Here is a 27,734-nt window from a genome sequence, read left to right as displayed (position 1 = left end):
CAAACATTTAGAGATCAAGTAACGAGACAAAACTTTTCAACGGTTATAAACGAAAAAATCATGATTTAACGGTTATTTTAACTCTAATTTTGATGATTTTTTACAACTACACTCCTTGACCCTATATGAATACAATGAATGAATTCGATCTTCAATTTAAAATATTTACACTAGTGGATACCACAAAATCTTATGTTATACTTGATGAAAATATAAATAAACTCTCAAGTGTTAGTGAATCTATCGTTTTTATGGGATACACTTCCTACGAAACTAATGTCAACGATCCAACCGTCAAACTTGTTTATATATGCTTCAAGATCGCATACACCAAAAATTGAAAAAAACAAACATTCAGAGATTAAGTAATGAGACAAAACTTTTCGACGGTTATAAATGAAAAATCACGACTTAACGGTTATTTTAACTCCGATTTTGATGATTTTTTATAGCTACACTCCTTGACCCTATATGAATACAATGAATGAATTCGATCTTCAATTTAAAATATTTACACTAGTGGATACCACAAAATCTTATGTTATAATTGATGAAAGTATAAATAAACTCTTAAGTATTAGTGAATCTATTGTTTTGATGGGATACGCGTCCTACGAAACTAATTTCAACGATCCAACCATCAAACTTGTTTATATATGCTTCGAGATCGCATACGTCAAAAATTGCAAAAAACAAACATTCAGAGATCAAGTAAAGAGACAAAACTTTTCAACGGTTATAAACGAAAAATCATGATTTAACGGTTATTTTAACTTCGATTTTGATGATTTTTTACAGCTACACTTCTTGACCCTATATGAATACAATGAATGAATTCGATCTTCAATTTGAAATATTTACACTAGTGGATACCACAAAATCTTATGTTATACTTGATGAAAGTATAAATAAACTCTTAAATGTTAGTGAATTTATCGTTTTGATGGGATACGCATCCTACAAAACTAATTTCAACGATCCAACCGTCAAACTTATTTATATATGCTTCGAGATCGCATACGCCAAAAATTGCAAAAAACAAACATTCAGAGATCAAGTAATGAGACAAAATGTTTCGACGGTTATAAACGAAAAATCACGATTTAACGGTTATTTTAACTCTGATTTTGATGATTTTTTACAACTACACTCCTTGATCCTATATGAATACAATGAACTAATTTGATTGTCAATTTAAAATATTTACAGAAGTGGATATATACCACAAAATCTTATGTCATGATGATCTATGAAAATTGAGGATTTTGTAAAAGGAATAACATGTAAGCTTTGAGTTCCATTGGCAAGGTTACATGGTCGTTTAGATTTTTAAAACCCTCCAAATCTCATGAACAATGTTATTTATTTTAGTGAAAAATTAATAAAATTAATAATAATTATTGTAGAAGTGTGAAAAATGTAATCACTCGTAATAAAAAGCTTTACAACTTTCATTAAGGGGTCAACTCCGAAATTTAGTATGCATATACTGATTTAGTATTATGTTTTAATTTTTTTTGGGTCAAATTATGTTTTTCATTTTCATTTTTATTGATTTAAAATATATTTTTCTTAACGGGTAACGGGTCGGGTCATATTACCTGAAAATATTAACGGGTTGATTTCGGGTCGGGTCATATTACCCGTTTACTTTAACGGGTATTACACGACACGACACGACCCGTTAAGCTATCGGGTATGACACGAAAACGACACGAACACGAGAAACACGACACGAATGCCAGGTCTAATCAAAAGTGTGACACACCCCAACCCAGAAAGTCCACTTGGACCCTGAATCGAGCTGTGCTGGCCGACACCTGGAAGGTGACGAAGCCATAAAATGTGATAGTGCATAAAAAGTGATTAAATTTGAAACTAAAAGTGTCTAAATACCAGAGTGCGCTACGAGTGGGAGCGAACCCATTTCACGCGCGATGTCAGAGCATAAGTAAGGTACAGTAATGTGAGTAAGAATCATACCCTCAAAAATATCCATCAATACTAAGATTCGCCACAGATTTTTGTCGATACAAACTCAGCAGCTAAAACCTGGAGGGCACCAAAGAGAAGGTGTGAGTAAGCAATAAAACCAAGCTTCCCAAAGTTACTACCTCTCTAAAAGTAATGCCCCTAAATGTACAACCCGTATCGTTTTCCGTAAGACAGTACAACATATATACATATATCCAAACCATACTCGGAAATGACCAAAACCACGGTTCGCCATCAACTCCACCATACATCAATAAGTAGGCCAAATGAACTAAATCAATACAAAATGATATATCAATCAGAGTCAGCTAAAATGACATGTACAACTTATCTGTATCTCATCAATCATGGCTAGTATATAAGTCGGAGTCGCCTATAGTGACCTGTACGACTTATCCACATCTCGTCAATCCTGGCTAGCATATAAGTCGGAGTCACCTATAGTGACCTGTACGACTTATCCACATCTCGTCAATCTTGGCTAGCATGTAAGTCGGAGTCACCTATAGTGACCTGTACGACTTATCCATATCTCATCAATCATGGCTAGCATATAAGTCGGAGTCACCTATAGTGACCTATACGACTTATCCATATCTCATCAATCCTGGCTAGCATATAAGTCGGAGTCACCTATAGTGACCTGTACGACTTATCCATATCTCGTCAATCATGGCTAGCATATAAGTCGGAGTCACCTATAGTGACCTATACGACTTATCCATATCTCATCAATCCTGGCTAGCATATAAGTCGGAGTCACCTATAGTGACCTATACGACTTATCCATATCTCATCAATCCTGGCTAGCATATAAGTCGGAGTCACCTATAGTGACCTGTACGACTTATCCATATCTCGTCAATCATGGCTAGCATATAAGTCGGAGTCACCTATAGTGACCTATACGACTTATCCATATCTCATCAATCCTGGCTAGCATATAAGTCGGAGTCACCTATAGTGACCTGTACGACTTATCCATATCTCATCAATCATGTGCAGCACATGGCAACCAGTACGACAGTATCGAAGTTGCCTAACTCATAACTGTAGTCATGCTATAACTCAATCGATTCAATTAATACCATAAACTCACCTGAACTTACCTGGGTGTCCTGAGTTCACCTTTGCACTTGAAAGCATTCCCAATAATTATAAGCAAGTAATATACATATGGATATATCATGATGCAATCTACTACTCAACCATGTCGTAGCATTTTCAATTATAAACAATATGGTGTGAAGTGTACAATCAATAACGCCATACTCCCAAACTACTTATTTTCAGGGATACTTATCCATAACAATCCAATTAACTCTAATTTAACTAACTAATTCACAAAACTAAAACTTGTCTTTACCAATTTCCTTCGCATTACACAATTTCCCAAGCAAGGCTTTTGTCTCAAATATTTTATGGCTGCATCTAACGTCTCGTTAGACTGCCTACGTACCCTAAACAGGGATCAAGCCATTCGTAGTTCACATTGTACGTCAAGCATTCACAATAATTATATATGAAAGTAATATGCCTAATCAATTTAAAGGTGTCGATAGAACTCTCAATAATATGCACAATAAAAAGGAAAAGATCCACTCACCTGGAGTCCACGCTATACTACTCTAGCACGCGCATCGAGGCGTCCTGAATGATCGGTCCCTGTGGCCAATTATCAAATCACATCTCAGAACTCTTATCTGAAGAATATGCAATTCACATAAAACACAACCTCGACGACTTTCTAAAATAGGTTGAGACCTATTGACCACAAGTCAACCGTCGATCAAAGATCGACGGTAGGGTTTACAACCCTGTATAACCTGACCCGGAAGATCCGCATATCAGATTTCCAATCTGCAACTTCCAATGATCCACAATATGTTTCTAGAATAACATCTTAAAATTTCATTACGATCCAACGGTCAGATCTTCGCCAATTGCCTAAAACAAGTGGCCGTGAACATTTATTTTACTAACTTACAAATCCAATTCAGGAAGATCCGTAAGTCGGATTCCCGATCCGTAAATTCCTATGATCTTTAAATATTACGTATTATAATGTATCCAATTTTGGTGACGATCCAACGGTCGGATCATCGATTCACATTTTTATCAAGTAGCGTTTTATAACGAATTTAGGTTCCAACGATCAACCTACGTCATTCAAATGACAAAACTGAATTCAAAACATTCGACATAGCCTAAAAATAGCATTGGCGGCTCACCGGCCACGCGCCGCCGCACGCGCCGCCGCGGGTGGCGGTCGGCCGCCCCGACTCGCCGGAAAATCCAACTAATTCCAAAAATTATCAAACTTCACAGAAATGAAGATCTCAGTGAGTGGAGCAACTTTCATACCTGCCACGAAGTCCAAAAGTGGACGGAAGATGGTCAATTTTGCCCACGAAGCCGGCGGGTGCCTAAAACTTCCCGACGTCGATTCGTCGTCTACGGTGGTCCAACGGGGTCAAGGTTGGTTGGGTTTTGCTCCTGGGATGATGGGCTACAAAGCCCAAGTGGTGGCATCGGCCATCGCTTTGCCGATTTGCCGGAAAATGGAGAAGGGTGGCCGGAGCACCATTGATTTTCGTCAACTTTTGTGGCCTCAAACCTCCACATCCCGTGGTCAATCAAGGTGGTTCTTGGGTGGGTTTTGTAGAGGGGAATGAGAGCTTCAAAATGGTGGTGGTGGCATCGAAAAACTCCACCGGAGTTGGCCGGAATCGGCCTTGGAATATGGCCTCGCGGTGGTGCGGGTATGGGTGCACGGGAAGCCTTTTTCCCTTTTTTTTTTTTTTTTTTTTTTTTTTTTTTTTTTTTTCTTTTCTTCTTTCTTTCTGATTGGGCTTCCATTAATTTAAATAAACACTCACCTTGAATAACCAATTTCGAACGTCCGTAACTATACCGTTATAATTCGGACTCGCAAACGGTTTTCGCCTATACGTTCGTACCAATGAGTACTACGAGGATATGCTAAAAGAATAAGTCCCACATCTCTCAAGTCAATGGTCAACAGAAGTCAAAGTCCGTGCCTCTAGGGCAATTTCGTAAACTCACGCTTTTAAAATAAATTAAAAATGTAAAATTTGGAACGGGTTGTCACAATCTACCCACCTTAAGAAAATTTCGTCCTCGAAATTTAAAATCATTAGTCCAATGTAGAATACTCAAAATTAAAGAGATATACCTGTAAATACATACACAAGGAAGACATCAAGTTATAGCGACTACATAAAAGAGGATGACATTCCGTCATTATCGGAGTGTTATGACTCTTCTTTCATGCCTCCAAACCTATTTTCCTTCTCTTTTACATAAACGTGTTCAAAGCGTAACGCACTTCGAAATTTAGCATGTAGTATTTTTTGGGTCAAGCCCAAGCAACCATTAACGAATCAAATAAGTAAATACAAATATTAACGTAAAATAATCTACTTGTTTACTTGCTTAACAACCCAACGAATAAGTTATTAATATTATGGTCTGTACACCACAAAACCGACAATTCACTGATGTCTTGATAAGCAAGTAACAATTCCCGAGGGTGCAATATTACCATCTTGCCCCTCAATGGGAAATATACATACCAACCTCGATCGTACTCATTCACTACCTTATGAGGCAACATCGTCAATAACATAAATTTTCTACATCACCATCTCAATTAAATATTCGTTCGCAATAATCTGCTGTAAATCACAAGCTGCACATACAATATTTGTATTATATTTCGAAGGATACCATACTCTTAAACAGGAATGTAACCGTAGTTACCCATAATTCTAACAAAAGTATGCGTGCATTAAATATGCGCTGTGCGTAAAATCTCCATACATCAACCCCAATGATACCATAGCTAACTCGAAATTGTAACCGTGTTTACAAGTAACTAGAATGGAGATAAGGATATACTGTAGCCATGTTACTGGTGGGACAAACAAGATGCAACTCGTCCACAAAGGTCTGAGTAACTCATTTCAAACTAATCAATCTAGGGTTAGAAATGTGATACTTAACAACTTCTAATACTCAAAACCTTCATAACGACTTCCAAAGGCTTGGAAGTGAAACATATAACACGATGAAATATAAATACACCAAGATGATAATCTTGTCAGGTTTCTGTTTGCTGAATTTGTATAGAAGTCTACAAGTAGTTTTCTCAAAAAGTCATCGTCCTCTGGATGCAATTAGAAAATTGTAGTTGCCCAAGGAAGTTTGAACTCTATATCCTCAACATCCTCACAACATTAATCAAAAGCAGGGTACATCTAGAGTGAGGATTCATTTAGAACACATCAACGGGAGCCTCGATTTTATCTCTTTCCTACTTCCACATTTGATCACGTCACAAAGATAATTTCTAGATCACATCCCCCGAAGAGGTTGACTACATCCCACTTCTATCTTAGTGGTCTTCACAAGTGTCTAGTTGTTGAAATTTCAACACCCATTTTTTTTTTTTTTTTTTTTTTTTTTTACGAAACAATTATTGCCAATACTTCAATTTTTAGAGCAAGAAAAATATTGTTTTCTACTTAAGTAAACCACCACCAATTGGAACATCATATAAGCGTATCATTGGTTTAGCATCACGATTAATGAATTTCACATTCTTCACATATACAACATCTCTCGAACTGAACATATAAAAAGATACTTTCTAACTCCATTCATACAAAATGATTAAAATCATTTGAACCATTTCTTGGTAGATTAAAGGTAAATCTATATCGATACTCATACTTCCCAATCAAATAGAAAAGGACATGCTGGAAGTGTGTGAGAGTAGGTACACCATAGTGCACTCATAGATGCCAATTTAATTCTACTATTGCTTCCGACAAAACTTAGCTTGTTCCAAAAAGTAAATGTAATAAAAAGTTCGAAGATCAATGAAGATTTGGACACACTTCTACATAAAAGTCCCAATCAATAATCCAATAAAATTAGAAATTGTTAATTCTAGGTCATAAGTATGATGGTTCATCTTTAGCGGTTCTACCACCGAGAAACATAAGCGTTAACCTACTAAGAAAGTCTGAATCCGAATTAACTTGTCACATCAATCGACAATCACTATGCATCATCAAAATCTCCACCGAGAAGTGTCATCTAGCCTTGAAATAAGGTGATGACTGTTGACTTTAGGTCAATAAATAAGATGGTTCGTTTCAAACGGTTCTAATCGTGAAAATAAAAGCAATACTCCGTCATGTTGCCATACCGACTTAACAATGTGGTGGTATCCGCGGTAAGATTTTTGAGATATGACGCCAAAAGTATACGTCCTTGAAATTTACAGTACTACTAACCAACTCTACGACACGAACAAAAAGGTCTTCACAGTTTCCTCGACACTCATAACAATCTAACAGTGAGCTACCATCCCGCATTTCGATTCTAATGTCTACCTATGGAAGTGATCGAGAGGTGGTTAGTCAAAGGGTTTTCGTTTACCTATATAAGTGATAGGGTAAAAACAACAATCATGAGTTTACCGTTCTATTACAAAGCTTATTTCTAAGCTTCCACGATCCTAAGGCTCAAGCGAAGTAGTTCATTGATCCTAGGAGGATTTAATGATTGCTTTTCGGATTTCTACAACTCCCAGGATATGACAACTTACATTCGCAAGCCTATTCTCACCCATTTAATAAGTATAACTACGAAAGCAAAAATTTGGAATAGCGTTGATTGAAAAATCTCAATGCTAGAAAAAGACCTTGCCTAAGATCTACTTTCAAAAAGACTTCATCGACAGTCGATCTTCCTCCTAAAGATCCAACATGAACCCAAGTATGCTTGAAGATATTAGTGCTAATAGGGACCGAACAATAATTATCCCTCAGATGATCTTCCGCGAAATGTTACTAAGAAATTAAGACTAACTAAGATTTCCATTCTTTAAAGAATCAATACTAACGGCGGTAGGAAAATGATAGAATTATTTGGTAATATCTCTGGCGATACATAATTATCAAAACATTTACTTAGGCCATCAACTTGCCTCACTTTTATACCTTTCCTCCACGAGGAAAATCTTCGTTTCAATTCTAAGGACAACCGCCAAAATGATTTTATAAAATGTCGTCAAGACCACAAAATTGTCCAAAACTGAAGAAAAGTTAACCTATTTTTCCATATTCGACGAGGCGATAAAGTTCGAACGTCAAACACAAAAACCAAGAGTGCTCACATCACGCGTGTGATGAACACAATACTGCCCAACATATGCTCTGATACCAAACTGACACACCCCAACCCAGAAAGTCCACTTGGACCCTGAATCGAGCTGTGCTGGCCGACACCTGGAAGGTGACGAAGCCATAAAATGTGATAGTGCATAAAAAGTGATTAAATTTGAAACTAAAAGTGTCTAAATACCAGAGTGCGCTACGAGTGGGAGCGAACCCATTTCACGCGCGATGTCAGAGCATAAGTAAGGTACAGTAATGTGAGTAAGAATCATACCCTCAAAAATATCCATCAATACTAAGATTCGCCACAGATTTTTGTCGATACAAACTCAGCAGCTAAAACCTGGAGGGCACCAAAGAGAAGGTGTGAGTAAGCAATAAAACCAAGCTTCCCAAAGTTACTACCTCTCTAAAAGTAATGCCCCTAAATGTACAACCCGTATCGTTTTCCGTAAGACAGTACAACATATATACATATATCCAAACCATACTCGGAAATGACCAAAACCACGGTTCGCCATCAACTCCACCATACATCAATAAGTAGGCCAAATGAACTAAATCAATACAAATGATATATCAATCAGAGTCAGCTAAAATGACATGTACAACTTATCTGTATCTCATCAATCATGGCTAGTATATAAGTCGGAGTCGCCTATAGTGACCTGTACGACTTATCCACATCTCGTCAATCCTGGCTAGCATATAAGTCGGAGTCACCTATAGTGACCTGTACGACTTATCCACATCTCGTCAATCTTGGCTAGCATGTAAGTCGGAGTCACCTATAGTGACCTGTACGACTTATCCATATCTCATCAATCATGGCTAGCATATAAGTCGGAGTCACCTATAGTGACCTATACGACTTATCCATATCTCATCAATCCTGGCTAGCATATAAGTCGGAGTCACCTATAGTGACCTGTACGACTTATCCATATCTCGTCAATCATGGCTAGCATATAAGTCGGAGTCACCTATAGTGACCTATACGACTTATCCATATCTCATCAATCCTGGCTAGCATATAAGTCGGAGTCACCTATAGTGACCTATACGACTTATCCATATCTCATCAATCCTGGCTAGCATATAAGTCGGAGTCACCTATAGTGACCTCTACGACTTATCCATATCTCATCAATCCTGGCTAGCATATAAGTCGGAGTCACCTATAGTGACCTGTACGACTTATCCATATCTCGTCAATCATGGCTAGCATATAAGTCGGAGTCACCTATAGTGACCTATACGACTTATCCATATCTCATCAATCCTGGCTAGCATATAAGTCGGAGTCACCTATAGTGACCTGTACGACTTATCCATATCTCATCAATCATGTGCAGCACATGGCAACCAGTACGACAGTATCGAAGTTGCCTAACTCATAACTGTAGTCATGCTATAACTCAATCGATTCAATTAATACCATAAACTCACCTGAACTTACCTGGGTGTCCTGAGTTCACCTTTGCACTTGAAAGCATTCCCAATAATTATAAGCAAGTAATATACATATGGATATATCATGATGCAATCTACTACTCAACCATGTCGTAGCATTTTCAATTATAAACAATATGGTGTGAAGTGTACAATCAATAACGCCATACTCCCAAACTACTTATTTTCAGGGATACTTATCCATAACAATCCAATTAACTCTAATTTAACTAACTAATTCACAAAACTAAAACTTGTCTTTACCAATTTCCTTCGCATTACACAATTTCCCAAGCAAGGCTTTTGTCTCAAATATTTTATGGCTGCATCTAACGTCTCGTTAGACTGCCTACGTACCCTAAACAGGGATCAAGCCATTCGTAGTTCACATTGTACGTCAAGCATTCACAATAATTATATATGAAAGTAATATGCCTAATCAATTTAAAGGTGTCGATAGAACTCTCAATAATATGCACAATAAAAAGGAAAAGATCCACTCACCTGGAGTCCACGCTATACTACTCTAGCACGCGCATCGAGGCGTCCTGAATGATCGGTCCCTGTGGCCAATTATCAAATCACATCTCAGAACTCTTATCTGAAGAATATGCAATTCACATAAAACACAACCTCGACGACTTTCTAAAATAGGTTGAGACCTATTGACCACAAGTCAACCGTCGATCAAAGATCGACGGTAGGGTTTACAACCCTGTATAACCTGACCCGGAAGATCCGCATATCAGATTTCCAATCTGCAACTTCCAATGATCCACAATATGTTTCTAGAATAACATCTTAAAATTTCATTACGATCCAACGGTCAGATCTTCGCCAATTGCCTAAAACAAGTGGCCGTGAACATTTATTTTACTAACTTACAAATCCAATTCAGGAAGATCCGTAAGTCGGATTCCCGATCCGTAAATTCCTATGATCTTTAAATATTACGTATTATAATGTATCCAATTTTGGTGACGATCCAACGGTCGGATCATCGATTCACATTTTTATCAAGTAGCGTTTTATAACGAATTTAGGTTCCAACGATCAACCTACGTCATTCAAATGACAAAACTGAATTCAAAACATTCGACATAGCCTAAAAATAGCATTGGCGGCTCACCGGCCACGCGCCGCCGCACGCGCCGCCGCGGGTGGCGGTCGGCCGCCCCGACTCGCCGGAAAATCCAACTAATTCCAAAAATTATCAAACTTCACAGAAATGAAGATCTCAGTGAGTGGAGCAACTTTCATACCTGCCACGAAGTCCAAAAGTGGACGGAAGATGGTCAATTTTGCCCACGAAGCCGGCGGGTGCCTAAAACTTCCCGACGTCGATTCGTCGTCTACGGTGGTCCAACGGGGTCAAGGTTGGTTGGGTTTTGCTCCTGGGATGATGGGCTACAAAGCCCAAGTGGTGGCATCGGCCATCGCTTTGCCGATTTGCCGGAAAATGGAGAAGGGTGGCCGGAGCACCATTGATTTTCGTCAACTTTCGTGGCCTCAAACCTCCACATCCCGTGGTCAATCAAGGTGGTTCTTGGGTGGGTTTTGTAGAGGGGAATGAGAGCTTCAAAATGGTGGTGGTGGCATCGAAAAACTCCACCGGAGTTGGCCGGAATCGGCCTTGGAATATGGCCTCGCGGTGGTGCGGGTATGGGTGCACGGGAAGCCTTTTTCCCTTTTTTTTTTTTTTTTTTTTTTTTTTTTTTTTTTTTTTTTTTTCTTTTCTTCTTTCTTTCTGATTGGGCTTCCATTAATTTAAATAAACACTCACCTTGAATAACCAATTTCGAACGTCCGTAACTATACCGTTATAATTCGGACTCGCAAACGGTTTTCGCCTATACGTTCGTACCAATGAGTACTACGAGGATATGCTAAAAGAATAAGTCCCACATCTCTCAAGTCAATGGTCAACAAAAGTCAAAGTCCGTGCCTCTAGGGCAATTTCGTAAACTCACGCTTTTAAAATAAATTAAAAATGTAAAATTTGGAACGGGTTGTCACATGTGGGGCCCAAAATGGAATCCAATTCCTGAAATTGAAGGATTTGGATTCCCAACATATACAAGGTATTTGGATTCCGGATTGCCTAAGCAATCGGAATGATAATTTTTTTCCCTTTATGCCCTCACTTACTTTCATTATTTCCAAGATTATCCTTTTAACCCTAGGCTTATTTTTCTGAAAAATGCTCCTAACAACTTCTTTCCATGTCCTTCTAGCTCATTAAGCATAATTCTATGCTCATTCACATTATGCACAACTCCATACATATGCCAAAGAGAAAAAAACTACAACTTGAGCGAGAAAATTTAGATATTAAATTCAATACCTAAATTTATAAAAAAAAATAAACAAAATCATTGTAGTATGTCTATGAAATAAAAAAGCAATTTAATTTTTTCTTACTATTATATACTATATCAAATTTTATTAAAAAAAGTCTATAAAATATTTGATTTGAGACTAGGACATTTTAGTAATCATACTAGTTTATATTCCGATTCTACTAAATTAGTAAACAGCTTTATGAAATTGTATTCCGATTCCGGACAGTTTTAGTAAACAACTTCAACAGGAATTTGATTCTGATTCCACCTCATTTCAATTCCTCCTCAATCCAATTCCTCCTCAATTCAATTCCTCTCAATTTGATTACAGATTAGTAAACACACCATTAAAGATAATACCATGTTGTTCAGTCAACAGACTGATGAATCTTTTTTGAGGTGTGTGAGGTTTTCAATAATTTGTTAATTCATTGTCCATGCTATAGTTTACCTACTCTAGTTCTCATGTGGATACTTTATAAGGCATTAACTATTTCAAGCAAACTGCGGTGAATAACTAACATGGTGAATGCTTATAGACATCCAGGTAATGATCCATACACCAATATTTATCAAGGATGGAGTAATCACCTTAGTCTCTCATGGAACAACAATTAGGGGATGAGCAAAAGCCACCCCCAGGTTTGCAACCTCAAGAGAAGAAGAATAATTTGGAAGATATCATTGCTCAACTTGCCAGTATTGTAAACACTTTTTCCATCAATACAAATTATTGAGCAAAACTGAGATAACTCTTAAAAAGCAAGCTGCTTCAATAAAAAATTTAGAGGTTCAAATAGGCTAGCTAGCTCATGCAGTGGCTGTTGAAGAAAAACGTTCTTTTCTAAGCCAAACTGAAGTTAATCTGGGAAATCAAAAGCAAGTAATGGCAATCACTCACTCTTTGGAAAGGAAAACAAGTGAATACTGTAACAGATTTGGACCCCAATACTGAGGAGGAAGAGGTCGAAAAAGCTGCACAAGAGCAGCATGATGTTTTATAGCCATTAGCCACCACAAGAACCATCGCAAAAGCTTCTCCAAAATTTCCCACTGCAGCCATGCCACACCCCAAGCCGCCTGCCCCTATTGTGAAGTTGTATGCGCCTCTTATTCAATTTTTGCAAAACGGCTCAACAAGAATAAGGATGACAAAAATATTCCAAGTGCTTAGCAATGCTTAAAAAATTGGAGATTAATATTTCTTTTGTTGATGCTCTGGAGCAAATGCCTAAATATGTGAAGCTCATGAAGGACATCATCTCGAAGAAAAGAAAATTTCGTGATCATGAGAAGATTTTGTTGATTGAAGAATGTAGTGCGGTAGTTCAAAGAGAGCTTCAACTCAAACAAAAAGAGGGAGTTTCAAAATTACAAGGCACTATTACAACTAATTTATTTGAAAAAGCATTGTGTGATTTCGATTCTAGTATTAATCTATGGGTAGAGATGTGCTGGCCATCACCAAAATGATGACGAACCATCATCAAAATGATGATGAAGCTATATGTAATAAATTAAAGATATGAAAGAATTTGAATTAAAAAAGCTCAATTTTATTTAACACTAAAATTATCTCACAAATCCTACAGCAACCTTCCAAAGTGGGGACACATTAGGGTTCAATCCTATTATTATCACGTCATGTTCAAGCATATCAGTAGTACATAATCTAAAGTTTGATCATGCATTATTACAACTAGATAGATAAGACTGAAGTAAATCACCCTACAGAGTAAGAAGATTGCACTACTGCCAAGCTTACTCGCCCTCAAACGCTGCCTTAGTCTCACTAGATCCTAAAGGATGAAAAACAAAGTGTGAGTGAATCATAATCCTTTATCTAGTCAAAACATTTCAAAAGTACTAACCCCATTTTGCAAAATTCAATATAGATTGAAAATTATAGACTAATATCTACTACAATATATAGTTAAAAAAAAATAGCACATGAATCACAATTCAAAATTCATACATGTAGAACAGCAATAAATACTAACATCTACTAGTGCGAGTACAAGCATATGGGTGTACACAGGTGTCTACCTATGTATTGATAGAATCTAGTAGCTAAATAATCTACCTCTTAGAGAATGGACTTACATCTTTCTCCACTAGAGACTACGGGAGCTTGCTGCGAATCCTCCTCGGCTGAAGAAGTGAGATCAACGGTCTCTGACGCTATATCTTGGCCACCTCCGGAGCCACTTGCTAACCTGATTTTCTTTTTAGATGTCTTGGCTGGAATCACTTTCGGAGTCACTTCTTCTTATTCCTTTAGCTTCTTCTTGTTCTCTGTCCTAAACGTGCCTATAGTACGTTTCGGCTTAATGTACTTTTTTCCTCTACAATTAGGAGCATTTTTTCGACTATTTTTTCCTACCTAACTAGGTTTTAATGAGACACCTATCATGGGTTGGTCATACCCTTATGAGTGTTTTGTTGCATCCTGAAGACATTTAGTTTTGACTTAATGTAACTTCTCACTTTTTTCCTCAGACTATGGGTTTTTGTCCCACCTTGGGTTTTACCATAGAGAATTTTGTAAGTTTTACTACCTATCCGTTTTTTCGTTTGTTTTAAGACTTTTTTTCGCTCCTTATGCGAACGAGATGAGATGACTTCATCAACTGCTTCTACATTTTCCATGAAGATATGATGCACGATCTGCTTAAGTATTTACACCATCAAGGGGGAGTATTGTGAATATAATTCTAGCGTATCTATGATTAAGTAAATCATTAGTGTATTGTATTTACAACACTAGAAGATCCTTTCTCTTTAGGATTGTATTACTTGCAAGGCAAAGAATCATCCTTGGTTTACTATAAAGACACATGGACTAGACAATAACACACAAAATTCCTTAAAACGATTCTCTAATTTTCTCTTTCTGTCTATGCTGCACCATCTCTTTCTTTTAGATAAAATAGATAATAATAATTTGTATATACATGATTATACAAAAATATGGCGGGACATAGCCTTTCAACCGCGTCAATTAACTTTACTTTTGTGTTGTTTTGTTTAACTGGTGACTGCTTAGGATTATATAAGTAAGAAAAAGTTAGGAATTGACACACCTCGACCTGGAATGTCCACTTGGACTCCGAATCAAGAATGTGTTGGCCGACACCTGAAAGGTGACGAAGCAATAAGGTGTAGTGATGTGGAAAATGTGAATAAATTTAAACCTAAAAGTGCCTAAATATAAGAGTGCTCTATGAGAGGGAATGAACCCATTTCACACGTGATGTCAAAGCATAAGTACAGTACAGTACATTACAGTAAGATAGGGTGAGAATTATACCATCGAAGGTAATCGTCTACACCAAAATTTGCTAAGAATCCTCGTTGATAAGAAGCCCAACTACTAAAACCTGGAAGGGCGAAAAACAAGGATGAGTGGGCCAAAAAATAAAGTTTTATAAAAACCTTTCTGAAAACATCGTAAATCCTAGCCATAAAACAAGTATAGTTTCCTAAATATAATTACTACGTATAGTATAAAAATACTAATCGTAGCTTGCAAAATCTCAAGAATTCATTACGGCACAATATCTCATAAATAAAAGCATGGCATCCATAATCACAAAATCTCAACAGTAATATAAGTAAAATCAGGTGCTCAATCAATTTATGCTAGCACACAAATTGGGGTCGCCTAATGTGACATGTACGACTGAACTGATGCTTATCAATCTATGGTAACACACGAGTTGGAGTTGCCTAATGCAACTTGTACGACAGGACTGGCACCTACTTGGATTCAAATCGAGTGTGCGGTGCGAAGGTGAACATACAACTGAAAGACTCGCCCTGGCCCTGGGTGAACACTAACACCGAGGTGCAGCAATGATGAGCATACTACATAAATATAAGCATGCCATAGTGATTTGATAGTTCTAATCAACATACTAACATTCATAGCCGTAGATATAATTATGGAATCAAAGATTATAAGCATACTTGTGTATCTTGTAGGATGTAGCAAATTTCATAATTTCTAGTCAATATAACATTCATCAAAGCCGTAAATTGGGTTGAGGCATCCCCTAAGATCTGGAATAATTTCATAAATTCCGTGATTTCGCTAATGCTTATAAATTTTAGTCTAATCCAGGCGTACGTGAGAAATTCTTTTTCAAATGAATAAATGGAAACTATCAATCATATATATAAATACATACACTATAAAAAGGAAAAGACCCACTCACTTGAAGTCCGCGCTACAACTCCCTAACACGAATATCGAGGCGTCACGAACGATCGTTGCCTAAAACAAATATCAAATCACGTCTCAGAATTCTTATCTATAGAACACGTAACTTACATAAAACACATTCCCAAGGATGTTCTAGAATGATTTGTAACCCATTGCCCAAAAGTCAACCGTCAGTCAAAGGTCGACGGTAGGGTCCACAACTCTACGTAATTCGATCCGGAAGATCCACACCTCAGCTTTCTGATTTGTAACTTTCCAATAGTTTTCATAAGCTTCTAGAACAACATTCTAAAGTTTCAGAACGATTCAATGATCGAATCTCCGCTAATCGCTAAAATTAAGTGGCGGTCGATGTTTAGATTTACAAACTCAGAAAACCCATCCGAGAGGATCCGTACATCAGATTCCCGATCTGTCAGTTTCTAATTTTCTTAAATATTATGTACTACTACATATTAAAGTTTGGTGATGATCCGATGGTCGGATCGTCGAATCATATAATAACCAAGTGGCGGCCTTTAACAAAATTATAACCAAACAAAGGAATTTCGTCAATCAGATGCCTAATATGGAATTAGGGCATCCAAATTAGCCTAGGAAGATCAGGTAGGGTCTTGGCCCACACGGCGGCCGACCGCCTGGCTCACCGGAAAATTCAACTATTTCCAAAAATTACCAAATTTCACATAAATAAAGATCTCAATGAGTAAAGCAAGTTTTATACCTGTGGCCAAGTCCACTTTGGCCGGGCAAGGCTCTAATTCGTCTCGAACCCGTCGAAAACCCTAAGTTGGGTAGCCTTCGATTCGACTTTTCCGTTGCTCCGCCGCTCCAACCAAGGCTTGGGACTTATTCCTGGGTTCAAGAAGAGTTGACCCATAGTGCTGGTCAACGGAGTTTGCTTCAAGAATGGCGGATCGCCGCCTTGAGACCTTCAGCGCCACTGTGCATGTTTTTCCCAATTTCCTGGCCAAATTAACTCAGGTTTGGTGTTCTAATCAACATACAAACATTCATAGCCGTATATATAATTATGGCATCAAAGATTATAAGCATACCTATGCATCCTGTAGGATGTCATATATTCCATAATTTCTAGTCAATATAACATTCATCAAAGCTATAACTTGGGTTAAGGCATCCCACAGGATCCGGAATAATTTCATAAATTCTGTCATTTTGCTAATGCTTAAAATTTTTAGTCTAATATAGGCGTACGTAAGAAATTCTTTTTCAAATGCATAAATGGAAACTATTAATCATATATATATATATATATATATATATATATATATATATATATATATAGACACACACACACTATAAAAAGGAAAAGACCCACTCACTTGAAGTCTGCGCTACAACTCCCTAGCACGAATATCGAGGCGTCACGAACGATCGTTGCCTAGAACAAATATCAAATTATGTCTCAGAATTCTTATCGATAGAATACATAACTTACATAAAACATATCCCCAAGGACGTTCTAGAATGATTTGTAACACATTGACAAGAAGTCAACCATTAGTCAATGGTCGATGGTAGAGTCCACAACCCTACGTAATTCAATCCGAAAGATCCACACCTCGGATTTTCGATTTGTAACTTCCCAAGAGTTTCAATAAGCTTCTAGAACAACATCCTAAAGTTTTGGTCTGGGAAGATCCGTATGTCAGATTCTAGATCCGTTAGTTCCTAATATCCTTAAATATTATGTACTACTACATATTAAAGTTTGGGGACAATCCAATGGTCGGATCGTCGAATCATATAATAGCCAAGTGGCGGCGCTTAACGGAATTATAACCAAACAATGGAATTTCATCAATCGAATGTCTAATATGGAATTGGGGCATCCAAATTAGCCTAGGAAGGTAAAGTGGGGTCTTGGCCCACACGTCGCCGTACACGACTGCCTGCCACCTCAACACACTGGAAAATTCAAACCAAAAATTACCAAATTTCACAAAAATGAAGATCTCAATAAGTAGAGCAAGTTTTATACATGTGGCCAAATCTAATTTATCCGAGAAAGGCTCCAATTCGTCTCAAACTCGTCGGAAACGTAAGTTAGGTTGCCTTCGATTCGACTTCTCCACTGCTCCGCTGCTCCAACCAAGGCTTGGGACTTGTTCCTAGGTGCAAGAGGAGTCGACCCATGGTGGTGGTCGACGGAGTTTGCTTAAGGAATGGCGGATCGGCGCCATGAGACCCTCGCTGCCACCATGCTTGTTCTTCCCAATTTCTTAGCCAAATTAACTTGGGTTTGGTGGAGAAATGAAGATGGAAGGTCTCTGAGTTGATTCATGGTGGTGGATGGCTGCAATTCGTTGGAAAAACTGACAAAAATCGCCAAAGAAGAAAGCGGAACCGGGTTGGGAAAAAAGAAACAGGCTGGTGGTCTCGTGCCTCACCTCTCCCTCATTTCCCCTCCTTTCCTGCTCTCCCTATGGGTCAGTTTCTCCTCTCCTCCTTCCCGATTGGTCTATCCTCCTTCTCCTTCTCCTTTCCTTTCCGTCTGTCCCTTTTCCTGATTGGGCAATCCCTTCCCCCCATCTCTCTGTTCTTCATTTCTCTCTGCTAATATTAAAAAATAATATAATAACTATGATAGATATACACACACACACACACACACACACATATATATAAACTAATAAATAGTAATCTTTACAAAAGTACTTTTCGAATTTGTAGTTCTATAAAACCCCTATCGTGAGTTCGATTTCAATTCAGATTACGCCTACGTGATCGTCCCGTCGAGAACTTCGAGAGTATGATAAAATAGTAACTTGCACGCGTCACTAAATAACGATCAACGAAAGTCAACAATCTCGCCAATAGAGGCAGTTTTGTCAATTTACGCTTTTAAAAATTAATAAAACCGTAAAAGTAGGGACGGTTGTCATTGGAATTATAGTAGTACCATATGGTTTTAATAGCATTTTCAATGAAAATATGTAAATTTGAGATGTCAAAGCTACACTTGTGTCCTATTTTCATTTTGGTGAGATGTAAACGTGTGTTCAACTATGATAGGATAAAATGTGAATTTACATTTTCCAGCCAAGATAATATTCATATCCCGTTCACTAGAGATTTTCGGCTACTACAAAATGAAATGCCAATTCCATGGCATTTTGCATCTCCTATTGATTATTTGTGCGACATCTTTGCATTAATTTTAACATCCGAACAATCTATCTTTCAAGTCTACATTCATAGAAGAATTTAAAAGTATTAACGAACTTAATTGTGGTGAGGAAAATTGATAAACACATTGCTTCTTGAAAACACTAATGAAGGGAATATGTTTGATCATTTCATAAGTAATTGTTATTCACCTGGCTTAGCTCGGCTTGATGCGACTCTAGTTTATGTTGATTAGACTATGACCATTGTTAAATAGTCCTATGGTTTTTTATTTGGGCCGTTTTTTTTTTTCCAGAAACGAGTTATGATAAGACACCTATAATATTAGACAGTTTGGATCATTAACTTGAGGTAGAGTTGGAATCAAACTGATTTCTACATAATTCTAACCCGACTAGTTAAAATAATAAAAGTTGGATTTGGATTAAGGCCTCGCTTAGTATTGCATTTTTTTTTTTACCTATAATTGCTTCACTTTAAAATTAAGTAATAAACAAAATGTTTGTTAAAAATAAAATATTATGCTTATTTTTAAATCAATGTCCTTCAAACAATAGCTTTTAAAATCAACATGTATGTTGCTTTTAAAAGTCTTAAAAGCCGAATTGGGCCTTTAATGGATAATTTTAATTTCTGTAATATTCTTGTTAATTTTTAAAAAGAAAATTATTTATTCATCTGCATACATTTTCTCTTTTGAAGAACAATGCGACTTGCCGTCATTTACTACTATAACCACTAACCTTACATCAACAATGCAGTTGCCATTACCATCACTATCGTTGTCGTCACTATCGCCAACCACCACCATCACAAGGCCATAACTACAACCACAACCAGAACCATAATCACCACCACTACAACCACAATCACCATTGTCATTGCTAGAAGATTGTAACATCTCCACCCCAACCACCACACGTCACTATTTGCACGACTACCATACCCTTACCATCCCCTACCGCCACCGCCATCACCATCGCCATCACCATGATTGTCGCCGCCACCACTTACAATTGTAACCATCATTCTTACACCATTGCCGCCATCACCACCATTATTGTTTCCACCGTGACTGCCAATAAAGCTGCAATCGCCACTACTGCAGCTGCCAGTGCTACCATAGGCAATCCAACGTCCTACAAAAACCCTCATGATTCATGCAGAGCGTCACCTGGTTTTTTTTTTTTTTTTTTTTTTAAACCTACTTTTAGATTCCGTCCTTTTTAAACGTTGCGCGGATTTATTTTGAATTTTAGTGATATTTAAGAATTTAATTTGAAACTTTAAAAGTAAGTTAGTAAAATTGGAATTATCTGTCGAAATAATAATATAATACATAGTTTCTCCTTCCTCAAAATCAACCCTTTCAATCATTCCAAGGACAAATCGCTCTCTCTTTAAGTCTCATCTGGGTCGGGTAAATTTCTTTCTTTGGTTTCGGTTTTTCTTCAATCTGTCTTTCTGGACGGCCATTTTGGTCAATTTGATGCTTCTTGGCTGGCTGGTGTTCTTTTTCTGAGTTCGATTATCGACTTGTGTGGTTCTGATTTTGTTTCTTGAGTAAATACTTACCGATCTGTAATTTGTATTCTGCCAAATGGGGAAAAATGGTAACTTTGGGCATCAGGGTTTTGGTACTTGACCTTTCTTGTTTGATCTGATTTGGGTTTTCTCGTTTGAGGTGCTTATGTTGCTTTCTGGGCAACTGGGTTGTTGTTTGTATGGATGTTTGCTTGAAAGCTAAAGCTCCCTCTCTCTCTCTCCCACTCCTTATACGAAAGATAAGCCATTTGGGTTTTTGTTGACTTTATCATATTTGTATGGATATTGATTTGAAGTTAGTGTGAGCTGGTTTTGGTAATGCCTTTAGGTGTTAGTGGATTCAGGATGTAGTTGTTCGTCGCTTGTCTTTTAAAGGTTTCAAAATTGGAATATGCTGGCTTTTGCACTTCTCTTTACTTTTTATATTCTTCCTTCGTTGAAAGCGCATTGTGTTTGTCTTAAGTTTTAGCTTAAGGTAATTATGCGTGTAATTGGAATTTGGATTATATTGACTCTAATGATCTTTGTTTTTGTGAGGATCATTTCTTTCAAACATATCTTGTATTCAGAACTTTATTGATTTATATTTTTGTAAATATAGCAATTGGAGAAAAACAGGCCGAATCTCTTTTGCAGCTTTCCAAATCATTGATCCCCTATCTCACGCTCAAACAAACCTTTTAGAGAGCCAAACTGTAGGAGAAACCTGTGTTTTTGATGCTCAAATCAACTCAACTAAGCCTTTATCTGGAAACTAAGCAATCTCCGCTAGTCTCGCAAAAGAAAGTGAGAAAATGAGAATGTGAAAAATGTAGGTTACAAGATGAAAGGATGAGAGGAGAGATTTAATTGTTGCATGTCTTAATTGAAGTCAAACTTGATTGAATTTCAGTGATGTGTGATAACTGTTTAGGTAGTATCAGTGGTAATTCTAAGGGGACAGATACAAGATTGGATTGATAGTCATGAGGATTTGGGAATGTATGTTTCACAATGGTTCTGGGAGGTAATGTTTAGTTCAGTATAATCATATTACTTTGTACCTTTCTATTTTCTGTTTCAAATATCTCTATCAGGGAATCAGAGAAATTCTAATAATACTTTGTACCTTTCTTTTTTCTGTCTGCATTACAGTTTTTATGTTATTGTTGGCAATCAAATACTAATAATACTCTGTTTAATGTTTGAGCAGCAAGGGTTTGTGTCTCATGCTTGTTCATTCTGTCTTTTATTTGTCATTATGAGACATCACTGATCTTACTTCTTCTGTCCTAATTTTTCATTTAAATGTTAATTTGTTATTGCAGGCATATCGGCTTACGGCTTTCCTTATTCTAGCACTCTAATCAGTGCAGTTGGGAATTTTGTGGCGCATAAAAAAGCTGAATTGCTGATTCTCTTCTTGGTAGCCAAAGTTTTCTTGAGGACTTCATTCCTTTTTTTTTCTTATGGTAATGTTGTGTCTCTGTACATAAAAATTAGTTCTTTTGCTTTTCACCATTGCCAAACTATAATAAAATAGAACATGATAGTTATATGGACTAGTACGTCTCCATACACTGGCGCTGGACTAAATCAAAGGCAGATAGATGTTTAATTGCATGCTTATTCATCCAAAACTAATTTGAGATTTTTTTCGTTCTACTTTGAGACTACATGGTGGTTTAACAATTTACAGCAATATGTATGTGCATGAAACTCCATTCCTGGTGTAAATAATTAATCCTTGTTATATTGAAACATCAACATGGGAATATAGTGGTTCAGAGTTTATATGCACACATTCATTGTTTGGTTTATTTGGAGTCTATCTTTCTTCTTTGCAACAAATGGATTGTCATGCTTCTTCTTATTTGCAGTTTGCAACTGATGATTTCTTCGTCCTTTTCCTTTCAAACTCTTCTTACAATTCTTTTGGTCATGTAACATTTCAGGCTACAAATGAAAATCTCCCACCAAATGTAATTAAGCAACTTGCGAAGGAATTGAAGAGTCTTGATGAATCCCCTCCTGAAGGCATTCAAGTTGGGCTTAACGATGATGATTTTTCAATCATATATGCTGATATTGAAGGGCCAGGCACGTTTATTTTTTGGCATAACTGTAATTTAGTCTTTCGCTCCTGCATCGTTTGAATAATTTTGAGATATTTACTGAGCTACGATCTTGGCCTTGCAGCTGGCACTCCTTATGAGAATGGTGTTTTCCGCATGAAGTTGTTATTGTCCAGGGACTTTCCGCACTCTCCTCCTAAAGGTTTGTTTGTTATGATCATAAATGACGTAATTGATAACACTATCATTTAAGTGTACATGTCATATTTCTGTTCTCTCGTTCTGTTTGGAATGCGTGACCATACACAACTGAAGATGTTTTTTTATGATGAAAGGCCTATATATGGTAGAACTCTTTTAGTCCCTATTTGGATTATAATTTCTGGAAAATAATTGTTGTAGGCTACTTCCTGACGAAGATTTTCCATCCAAACATTGCGACTAACGGTGAGATTTGTGTCAACACCTTGAAAAAGGATTGGAATCCAAGTCTAGGATTACGACATGTTCTGATTGTAAGTTCCCTTGATGGTTCAGTTATATTCTTTCATTTCTGCTTATTCATCTGAGAACTTTGTGTTCTCTTACAAACTCAAGGTGTCTTGGCTCCGTGCTTTGCGATAACAGGTAGTTAGATGTCTATTGATTGAACCATTTCCAGAATCAGCGTTGAATGAACAGGCAGGCAAGATGCTCCTTGAAAATTATGAGGAGTATGCAAGACATGCAAGGTGAGCTATAGTAATAATGTCATCTGCTTCGGGTTCAGATAAATGGAGCAGGGGAAGGAACTTATTCACGCCGGCTTTTATCTCAATTGTTATAGAAACCAAAAGATGCATATGCCAACTATAGATAATATTATTACACATGACTATGCAACTTAAGTAGACTTCATTTCTTGCATGTAGGCTTTATACTGGAATCCATGCTAAGCCAAAACACAAGTTTAAAACAGGAGCTATTTCAGAGTCGACAACTGCACTGAACGTTGATCAAACTAACACTTTGACGCTTAATGCTGATCAAAAGAACACAGCACCCGGTGCTGCTTTGCTGGTGATCTCTGCATCCCCATCACTACTGGCACCTAGTACAGTCACCACAAGAGGAAATGGTCAGGATCAGGCACCCGTTGTAGCTCCAATGGAGACGGGAGTAGGTGGGTCTGCTACTACGGTGAGGAAGGAAGGTGGATTGACAAAAGCACAGGCAGAAAAGAAGAAAATAGATGCGAGAAAGAAGAGTTTGAAGAGATTATGAAGTTAAGAGGGATGAATGATTGATTGGAACTTCTGTTATGCAGTTTGTGACTTATTTGTCCTTGATTGATGGAGGAGGAGGAGGAGGAGGAGGGGTTAAAAAAGCCAAAGAGCCGAAATGCATGTAAAGTACATGAATTTGAGAAAAGTGATGGATTAAATTTACCCGCTTGCCGCCCCTTTCGTTTTCGTTGGTCTCTTCTCTTGATATGTTTGTGGTATTTTCTGACAAGGTTACGGTGATCTGATTTAAATTGCTGAAACTTTGACTATGCTTATGTTTGCAAGTACTTATCGTGTTGAGTTGTAAGAGTGGCTCTACTTACCCTCAATCAATAGAATTGAGGGCAGGGCACCCCTAGCTGAAATGTTCAGTTCATTTATCAACTAAAATCACCATCCAAATTTACCGTAGTTACCGTTAAATAGATTACACCACGAAACACCCTTATCCCCTTTAAAGGGAGTGCACTGGAAAAGAATCGGAACTGGGTTGATCTATTTATGGGGAAGCATCCAAAGCATAATTGCACTCACACGATGCTCAATTGTTCGTGCCAGCTATTGAACTTGTATTAAGAGAAAGCAATTAGGTATTTTCGTGATTTTTCAATTTATATATGTGCATAGTTTTCGGTTTATTGCTATTTATTCTAATTGAACATTAGTGGTTTTGGACTTGTGAGACCATCTTCAATCGAAATGTCAAATTATTAGAATTAAATTGCAATTGATAGTTGATGTAACAATCTGAAGTTTTATGTCAAATATTATGCGTCTCCAACCAAGTTGTCAAATATTTTTATTTTTTTATTAATGTAAAGTTTTAAATGGGTTGTATTTATTAAAAAAAAATTGTTGAAACAAAATTTTGTTGGTTAAAGTGTTAGTGGAATAAGGGATATTAAACTAATTAAAAATAAATTTGACATTGACGTCTGGTCCTGGCAATTCCTGACATGACACGACACGAAATTAACAGGTATTCGGATCGACACGATAACGAATCAGGTCATTATCGGGTAACTCGATAAGCACCTGTTAAGATAACGGGTTGATTTGGGTATACACGTGGGTAACACGATACACAATAAGCAGAATATTATTTTTATAATTTTATAACCCTAAAAAAATACTGTAATAATCATATATATTAATTTAACAATTTTATACCCCTAAAAACTATAATAAATATATATATTAAATTAATTATAATAATTATATATGCTATAAAAATTATACCCCCAAAATATTAACTATCTATAATTGTGACATCCCACATCGCCCAGGGGTGATCCTTAAATGTATATTCCCATCCTACCTAGCACGAGGCCTTTTGGGAGCTCACTGGTTTCGGGTTCCATGGGAACTCCGAAGTTAAGCGAGTAGCGCACGAGAGCACTCCCAGGATGGGTGACCCATCGGGAAGTTCTCGTGTGAGTTCCCAGAAACAAAACCGTGAGGGCGTGGTCGGGGCCCAAAGCGGACAATATCGTGCTACGGTGGTGGAGCGGGCTCGGGAAGTGGTGCCACCCGGGCCGGGATGTGACAATTTGGTATCAGAGCCTATCCCTGGCCGGAAATGTGCCGACGAGGACGTCGGGCCCCTAAGGGGGGTGGATTGTGACATCCCACATCGCCTAGGGGTGATCCTTAAATGTATATTCCCATCCTACCTAGCACGAGGCCTTTTGGGAGCTCACTGGTTTCGGGTTCCATGGGAACTCCGAAGTTAAGCGAGTAGCGCACGAGAGCACTCCCAGGATGGGTGACCCATCGGGAAGTTCTCGTGTGAGTTCCCAGAAACAAAACCGTGAGGGCGTGGTCGGGGCCCAAAGCGGACAATATCGTGCTACGGTGGTGGAGCGGGCTCGGGAAGTGGTGCCACCCGGGGCGGGATGTGACAATAATTATATATATATATATATATTAAATTTTGAATTAAATTTTATAAAAACTATCTTAATAAATAAATATATATATATATATACACACACGCACACACCATTGAACTTGATGGGATACGAATTCTCCGAAACTAATTTCAACGATCCCAACCATCAACCTTGTTTGTATATACTTCAAGATCACATCAACAAAAAATCGCAAAACACAAACATTCAGAGATCAAGTAACGGGACAAAGCTTTTTGACTGTTATAGACAAAAAATCACGATTTAACGGTTATTTTAACTTCGATTTTGTTGATTTTTTACAGCTACACTCCTTGACCCTATATATGAATACAATGAATGAATTCGATCTCAATTTAAAATATTTACACAAGTGGATACCACAAAATCTTATGTTATAATTGATGAAAGTATAAATAAACTCCAAATGTTAGTCAATCTATTGTTTTTATGGGATACGAATTCTCCGAAACTAATTTCAATGATCCCAACCGTCAAACTTGTTTGTATATGCTTTGAGATCATATCAGCAAAAAAATCAAAAAAAAAAATATTTAGAAATCAAGTAACGGGACAATGGTTTTCGATGGTTATAAACGAAAAATCACGATTTAACGGTTATTTTAACTCTGAAATTGATGATTTTTTACAGCTACACTTCTTGACCCTATATGAATACATGAATGAATTCGATCTTCAATTTAAAATATTCACACAAGTGAATACCATAAAATCTTATGTGATACTTAATGAAAGTATAAATAAACTCTAAATGTTAGTCAATCTATTGTTTTGATGGGATACGAATTCTCCGAAACTAATTTCAATGATCTCAACCGTCAAACTTGTTTTTATATGCATCAAGATCACATCAGCAAAAAATCACAAAAAACAAACATTCAGAGATCAAGTAACGGGACAAAGCTTTTCGACGGTTATAAACTAAAAATCACGATTTAACGGTTATTTTAACTCTAATTTTGATGATTTTTTACAGCTACACTCCTTGACCCTATATGAGTACAATGAATAAATTCGATCCTCAATTTAAAATATTTACACAAGTGGATACCACAAAATCTTATGTTATACTTAATGAAAGTATAAATAAATTCTAAGTGTTAGTCAATCTATCGTTTTGATGGGATACGAATTCTCCGAAACTAATTTCAACGATCCTAACCGTCAAACTTATTTTTATATGCTTCGAGATCACATCAGCAAAAAATTGCAAAAAACAAACATTCAGAGATCAAGTAACGTGACAAAACTTTTCGACGGTTATAAACGAAAAATCACGATTTAACGGCTATTTTAACTCCGATTTTGATGATTTTTTACAGCTACACTCTTGACCCTATATGAATACAAAGAATGAATTCGATCTTCAATTTAAAATATTTACACTAGTGGATGTGGATATCACAAAATCTTATGTTATATACTTAATAAAAGTATGAATCAACTATAATAACTATATACATTAATTTAACAATTTTATACCCATTAAAACTATAATAATTATATATATTAAATTAAATTTAAAAAAATTTTGACCATTGGATCGGCTAAGATTTAATCTCA

The 27,734-nt window shown here is 37.1% G+C and overlaps 1 protein-coding gene across 4 annotated transcripts; it reads left to right on the top strand.

Moving 5' to 3' along the window:
- The first annotated feature begins 20,249 nt into the window (after positions 1–20,249).
- Positions 20,250–24,508, top strand: LOC103937172 (ubiquitin-conjugating enzyme E2 22). 4 transcript variants are annotated; one of them, XM_048579450.1, is made up of 8 exons: positions 20,250–20,796; positions 21,835–21,927; positions 22,229–22,372; positions 22,856–23,000; positions 23,100–23,177; positions 23,378–23,490; positions 23,603–23,706; positions 23,887–24,508. In XM_048579450.1, exons 3-8 carry the CDS (start codon positions 22,370–22,372, stop codon positions 24,236–24,238), a joined length of 795 nt encoding a protein of 264 aa, XP_048435407.1. In that variant the 5' UTR covers positions 20,250–20,796; positions 21,835–21,927; positions 22,229–22,369; the 3' UTR covers positions 24,239–24,508. The 4 variants fall into 4 exon arrangements, with proteins under 4 accessions (XP_048435407.1, XP_048435406.1, XP_009345363.1 ...); XM_048579449.1 differs by having other exon boundaries at positions 20,250–21,732; XM_009347088.3 differs by lacking the exon at positions 21,835–21,927.
- Positions 24,509–27,734: the final 3,226 nt, after the last annotated feature.

The sequence above is a fragment of a genome, unplaced genomic scaffold (genome assembly GCF_019419815.1).
Source record: "Pyrus x bretschneideri cultivar Hongxiangsu unplaced genomic scaffold, Pyrus_bretschneideri_v1 Contig135, whole genome shotgun sequence".
Classification (NCBI taxonomy): Eukaryota; Viridiplantae; Streptophyta; class Magnoliopsida; order Rosales; family Rosaceae; genus Pyrus; species Pyrus x bretschneideri.
This window is presented reverse-complemented; position numbering and strand designations above follow the sequence as displayed.

Coding starts and splice junctions, on each gene's coding strand:
- LOC103937172 (XM_009347088.3), top strand. Junction 23,491..23,602: donor GATTACGACATGTTCTGATT/GTAAGTTCCCTT, acceptor TTGCGATAACAG/GTAGTTAGATGTCTATTGAT. Junction 23,707..23,886: donor GAGTATGCAAGACATGCAAG/GTGAGCTATAGT, acceptor TCTTGCATGTAG/GCTTTATACTGGAATCCATG.